The sequence below is a fragment of the Cariama cristata genome, unplaced genomic scaffold, assembly GCF_000690535.1.
Source record: "Cariama cristata isolate BGI_N322 unplaced genomic scaffold, ASM69053v1 scaffold13893, whole genome shotgun sequence".
Lineage (NCBI taxonomy): Eukaryota > Metazoa > Chordata > Aves > Cariamiformes > Cariamidae > Cariama > Cariama cristata.
The window spans coordinates 14319-20882 of record NW_009609038.1 but is presented as its reverse complement, the minus strand read 5'-3'; the positions used below and the strand labels follow the sequence as shown (position 1 = coordinate 20882).

The window sequence follows — 6564 nt, the reverse complement described above, 5'->3', positions numbered from 1 at the left end:
TTTGCCGCTCACCTGATCCAGTCGGAGGACTGGACCGCCAGTTGGCACATGGTCAGGCGGTGCCGGCTGGAGACCAGACCCTGCAAGAGAAGGTGATGGAGGAATGGTTATGGGAGGCAAGCATCGTGCCCTGGCCAGCCTGGGCTTGCAAATCTTCCTGGGGCAGAGCATCGGGCTCGCTCCGATGAGAGAGGCCAGAAGGATTTGTTCCTACCCACAAAAATGTATTTCAGCTCCTGTTGGCTGGAGGGGAGGAGTCCCTGCCTTGCTTCGGCCCCGCTCACGCACCCATCAGTGGGATTTGCTCAGCACCACCACCCTCAGCCCTGTGCTGCAGCGGGGCCAGACCACCCGGGGGCGGTGGCTTCTTGATGAAATTTCTTCAGCTTTCAGGAGGAAACTCCTCTCCTAATTTGGATTTCCTGCCCGCTGCCAAAAGCGCTTCTAAAGGTCCTTGTTTGCATTGTCGCCATCCCCACAATAAAATTGGCTTTGAAATCATTCAAAAAGCCAACCAACCAAAAAAACCCAAACCCAGCCCAACAAGATGGCCATCACCATTTTGGGTGAGAATGTTTCTTTTTGCTGTCTAGTACTTCAGCTGCTTGTAGGATCCCAGTACCATTTTTAATCTAGCAAGGGCTTTCATCCTCTCCCTCCTCTCGGAGACTTTCCCATGGTCAGGAGCTGCCCTGGGTGGAGGAGGTCCATGAAAGGACCACGAGCACAGGCAGCACCACCCAGTGCTTGCCCCTGGCTTCAGAGATGCCATCGCACATAGGAGGGAGAAAGGGAAAAGGAGGACAACCCACCGTCTTCCCGTAGGAGTCGTGCACGGGCGAGACAATGCCACCGATGACGATGAAGCGTCCGGTCTTGTGCAGGTAATCCCGGGCTCGCTCTGGAGGAGGAGGACAAGGGAAAAGGGTGCAGGGGGATTTGGCTGGACCCGCTGAGCCCCACAACCTCCCACTGTTGCCCACCGGCTTTGCCCAGTGCCTCTGGAGTGGCTCATCCCAGCTCGGGCAGTACCGGGTGGGGAAGGTGACCAAGGGAAGGGCTCGCTTCATCTTGATTGCCCGTCTCATTCAGTGCCATCCTTGGTGACGCTGAGCGTGGACTTTCCTGGGGACCCCGAAACTTTGCGGGAAAGAGGATTTGGTGGAAGAAGGCAGGTCTTTAGCAAAAGCTAAATCACAGTCAGACCCCAAATCGCCTTCAACCACCTTGCCAGAGCACCAGAGGAGCAGCCGGGAGTCTGCAACACCGATGAGAGCCGCTCAGCAGTCAGGCTCTTTCGGCAGCCCTGGAGGAACCAGACCAAGCTCACGAGGCGATGCGTGAAGCTGGTTCATTCACTGCCTGCAGACAAATCCTTTCCTTTCTGTTTTTCTCTGCCCATAAACTACTTTTTCTCCCCATGACTTCTCCCTTCCTTGCCTGCTGACTACCAGCCAAAAGCTTTCGTAGCGGCTGGAAGGTGACCGACAGCTCTCCTAACCTCCAGCATCACTTCTGACGCATGGAGCTCCACTCACAGGTGCTTAGCACCCATGGATCCCCGCCGTCCCCACCGCAAGACCCACGCCCGACGTGCCGCTCTTTTGGAAATGCTGAAGGGTTCACCAGGAGCAGCATTGGCCCAGGACCGAGACATTCATCCCCGTCTGCTTCTTTCTGCTGGAAAGCACTGGGATGCTGCTGGTGAGCTCACCACCTCTACCTCTAACCCTGCTCGCTCCCTGCTTGCTCCAGCCCTGCTTTCTCCAACCCAACTTGCTCCAACCTTGCTTGTATTCTGCTTGCTCACTCCCTGCTTGATCCAACTCACAGCCGGCAGCTGCTGCTGGACAAAACCTTGGCGGAGGAGAGGAGATCTTGGTCTGAAAGCCCGTCATCGCAGCGGGACAGGGGAGAGCCCTTCCTGTGTGCACCAGGGAGCCCGGGGGCTCAAATGCATACAGGCTCCAGTCTGGTACCCACTGGTACACCTGGCTCCCTCGCCTGCAGGTATTTCTCCCTCAAATTCTCGCTTCTCCCCCTGACACATGCCCTTAAACATCAGCCGTGTCATCCCTGGGGCTTTTCCTGCGTCCCCTTCCCGTGGGACCCACTGCCCGTGCCCTGACATCATTCCCTCCCTGTGTCGACACCACGTATTGCCCACGTCCCACCACGCCGAGGGACTTGCCAGAGTCCCTCCAGCCTGACGCACAGTCTCGGGCTGATATTTCCAAAAGGTGACATTCGAGGACAAAAATGCCGGCAAAGAGTTGATAAATCCCATGGGCCCTGATGCCGTGTCCGACCTCCCTCCCAGCGCACACACACATTTGTGCCCCGATGCTTTTCTGAAGATGCTCTTGGGGAAGCAAAGAGGGTTTCTCACCAGCCCTGGAAGGGGAAGTCCCATCTTTTCACGCGGCAGCAGCAATACCTCCTGTCTCCCCCCAAGCTTTTGCAGCTCTATAACCCACCCCCTTTACTCGAGCTCTCCCGGTGGATGCACTGCAAACGCCTTGTCCCCCAGGACCACCGTGCCTGTGCACGAACCACAGCATCGCTGGGGGATTGCAGCCCAGCAGAGAGCGAGGAGGAAGAGGCTGGGAGGTGTAAGCGTGGGGCTGGTCACTGGTGGGTGGTGGTGGTGGTGGCCATGGCTGGGATGGCCTCTGCCGAGCATGGGGAGGGCAGTTGGGGAGCGCACAGCGCAGCAGTGCCTGCCCCAGCTATTGAGAGGGTAGAAAGAAAAAAAATAATGTAGAAAAGGTAAAAGCAAAAAGGGAGATGAGATTGATGAGCCATTAGAAAGCGGTTTTGTTGTTGGTTTGGTTTTTTTTTTTTTTCCTTCTCTTTTTGCAAGCAGAGGAGCTTGCAAAAGCTTTATTTTGCCTTCGCAAAGAAAAGGAGCGCTTCTGAAGCTAAGGAGACTTTGGGATCCACCAGCCATCCCGAGATGTCACCGTACATCATATCCCACAGCCACCCTGCTCCCGTTGCCAGTGTTTCCCCAGGGGATGGGGAGCAACCCCACCTGAAGGGGAAGACAGCAGTGGGGAGATGCTCGGAGGGAGCCTTCCTCCTCCCCATCACCCACACCCAGCCCCAGCTGGCACCTCCTAAAGCTGATGCAAAGCTCTCCAGCCTGCGAGGGATGGCTCCTGCTTCCCTCGGTGGTACAGCTGCGTTATTGCTTGGAAATAAGCAGCAAAGCTAGCTCCTGCTGTCTGGGGAGAGGTTTTCCCCATCCCGGCGGCTCAACGTGGCATCAGCTGTCGGGGCAGGGGACCCCGGGCCACGGCTCGACACGACGGGCAGGTGAGAGCACAACTTGGTGGGTCCAAGTGCGGGGAAAGGGGCTTTTCCGTGGGGACATTGATGGGATTTTCCTGTACGTTTCCCGGTCAAAGGATCGTCTCTGGGTGGTGTGGATGGGGTTGTGCTGTTTAGGAAAGGACCGTTCTCCTGGCAGTGCCTCTCTTCAGCTTCTGTGCCCTCGCTTCTGCTCTGCTTCAGGGCAAAAATTCAGTTCTCAAATTATTTTAGAGCTCCTTTGCAATGGCTTAGGATGGATGAGGAGCGCTCCTACGCCGAGGGAGGCGAGAGGGGCTGAGCAAGGAAGGGAGGTAGGGATGTCGCCGAAGGTGAATTTTTCTTTTTTTTTTTTTCCCCTCTCCAAATTTTGAAATTTCTTCTAGGGAATATTGTTCAGCTATTGGGTCAGTTAAAAGCCAATTAAGGAACTATAATTGCCATGGGTATTTTCCCCCCCCTGAGGCACTGAGCAGCCCCAGGCCCCCACGATAACCTGTGGGAGAGTTGTCAGCCCCAATAAAAATTCTTCCTCCGATTCACCCCAAATCCTTTCCCTGGCTTCCTGCCCATCTCCTGCCCTGGGCACACCGGCTCCCGGAGAGAGAAAAACAGGCTTAAATCACTCACTCAGTGCAGGGAGTAATATTCAATTGCCTGAATTAGATGTACCGAAAGTTTCCCTCCCCGCCCTTCAAAATCCTGAGCCCAAAGGGATTATCACCAGCAGTTTGGTTTGAATCGTATTTTTTTCATCTTTGCTGGTTATTTACCCACTGGGAGTTGTGTGGGAGCATCTCCAGCCACCAGTGGGTTTCACCGGGGCGGCGAGGAGCCCGAACCCAGCCCTGTGCGTGACTGCGGCTGGCTGTGCTCCAGGTGGTACCCAGCAAAGTACCCCATGGCGGGGGCACACACAGAAAAATACAATATGGTTTGAATCGTATTTTTTTCATCTTTGCTGGTTATTTACCCACTGGGAGTTGTGTGGGAGCATCTCCAGCCACCAGTGGGTTTCACCGGGGCGGCGAGGAGCCCGAACCCAGCCCTGTGCGTGACTGCGGCTGGCTGTGCTCCAGGTGGTACCCAGCAAAGTACCCCATGGCGGGGGCACACACAGAAAAATACAATATTCTTGGGTTGTTTGGGTTTTTTTTTTTTGCATGGGCAAGGGGGTTTGAGGTTGAACCAGTATCATAAATTAAAGCTCCAAACTCCACGGGCGGTGGGATTCCCTTTGCAGCTCGCCACAACAGCCCTGCGTAACTACTTGCCCAGAATGCCAAACGTGCAAAAAAAAATCCTCTTGCTTCTTCGTTCTGTGTTTTAAAAAAGAGGAATCAGAGGTTACCAGCACCACTTCTCCCTCTCCAATGCTCTGTGCTCGCCTTAATTGATGCTACTGGCTTTTCCATCAGTGCCTTCAAGGTTAATCAATTAAGAAGGACAGAAAAAAAAAGCACCGTTTTTTCCCGATTCTGCTCTTTCTGGCGTCTTTCGCACAAACCATGTCCTGGGTCCCCTTCTAGATTTAAAAACAAACAAACAAAAAGACTGCGTAGGGTATACGTTACAGAAAACAGCATCAAGAGACTTCTATAGAAAAAAAAATATTAAAGAACTGAGCCATGATGTTGGAAGAGGAATTAAAAAGAGCAAAGAAATAGTTTGGGGTGAGCCTAGAAGCAGACCAGGTTCACGGGAAGGCTGTCCTGACCACCTTGGAAGCACCTGCAAGAAGACAACTGAAATACTCGGAGCTGGTTGCCACCACACAGGGACAAACTCCAGGCCTGATTTTTGGCAAAGCCAAAGCGGAGCCTCCCCAAGACACGTCGCCACGCCGGAGACCCGGGGCTTTGAGTGTGCGGAGGAGCCAAGATAAATGGACCAGAGTCTACCTTTATATCATAACGTAAATTAAAATGCAAAAGAAAATAAAAAAGAAATTCCCTAACAAAAAAGATGCCATCGAGTTTTAAATGAACACAGCCTCTCATTATTCCCTGCTTTGTCCCAACTTGATTTTCCTTGCGAAAAGAAGATTAAAACCACCGATCTGTTCCCCTCCGCGCCTTCTCCTCTGGGTACGGCACCTTTATAAACGTCACTCTTAAGAAGAGCTGAACTCCTTGCACATAACCGCCACATCACATTCTCCACGGTGGCTAATGGTATTCATTTGCCTCGAGTTTTTGGTGGCAAAAGCCAACGATTTCGCCTGGCTATCAGTTTAGTGGGTTTAGCGGGCATGGTGGGATCGGGTATACGGTTGGATTTAATGATCTTTGAGGTCTCTTCCAACCATAATGATTCTGTGATTCTCAAGGTCTGTATTTAAACAGCCCGGCACCAAGCCTGCATCTTCAGGGGATGCACCATCCATGCTGGTGGCACATCACCTCAGCGCCGGCCCTCCACCACCACCGCCTGCCCTAATAAAACACCTTTTCCTGCAGAAAACAGCTCATCTCCTACAAACGCATGCAAAGGACTGGAAACCTGAGCAAACCCATATAATTCTTGCTACTTTAGGCATAAAAAGTATTTGCCTGTTTTTACAGCAAAGCCGACAGCTGCAGCAGGACAGATCCAATGGGATGCAGGTGTTGCCGCTGGCCTCGCAGCGCTCACGGAGGGGTGTGCTGCTGGGAGGAGATGGAGGTTGCTACCCTCTGTGTCACCATCAAAATTATTCTTCTGGTTTTAAACCCGCACACCGTTATTTAGAGAAACCCGTAAAAATGATGCTGCTTTCCAAAATACATACTAAAAAGTTGGGAATCCTCATTTATCAAAAGCTTGTTGTCTACCTCAGAAATACCAGGGAAAACTTTAATACACGTGGAAAAAAAAAACAAACTCAAAATATTTATTGACTGTTAAATCTCTGCATGGGAGGTATTTGGGCAAACGTGGAGGCTATGAAGCAGCAGTAGGGTGTAACGAGCAGGGGGCTGGGCAGGGGATGGGAGGACCTGCCTTCTGGTCCTGCCTTGCCTGCAACTTGCAGAGCACCTCTTCATGTCCCAAACTGACCTGTTCTCACTTGGTTTTGGGGCAGAGCACGCCCATTTGCTTGTAGGGTTGCATCCATCAGGCGGCTCTGCCCACTCGCGGTCTTGCTTGTTCCTGTAACCATCAGCTAAGCCAGACCTTCACAGCCATCCACTTCAAAGCAGAAGTCTTTAAAAAGATTGCGTTTTTCTTAAATGGTATCTGAAATCCCATTTGGAGAGGAGCTGTGCCGGT

At 52.7% G+C, this 6564-nt stretch overlaps 1 protein-coding gene across 1 annotated transcript in view; it reads right to left on the bottom strand.

Annotated features, from left to right (window-relative positions):
- LOC104159477 (nicotinamide mononucleotide adenylyltransferase 2-like) overlaps window positions 1-901 on the bottom strand; it is a gene marked incomplete at both ends in the record, with an annotated part of 3157 nt that extends 2256 nt beyond the window's left edge. The window contains 2 exons of the mRNA XM_009697391.1: window positions 13-80; window positions 813-901. Coding sequence (XP_009695693.1) covers window positions 13-80; window positions 813-901 — 157 coding nt within the window. The remainder of the gene's footprint in view (window positions 1-12; window positions 81-812) is intronic.
- Between the last annotated feature and the right edge of the window lie 5663 nt (window positions 902-6564).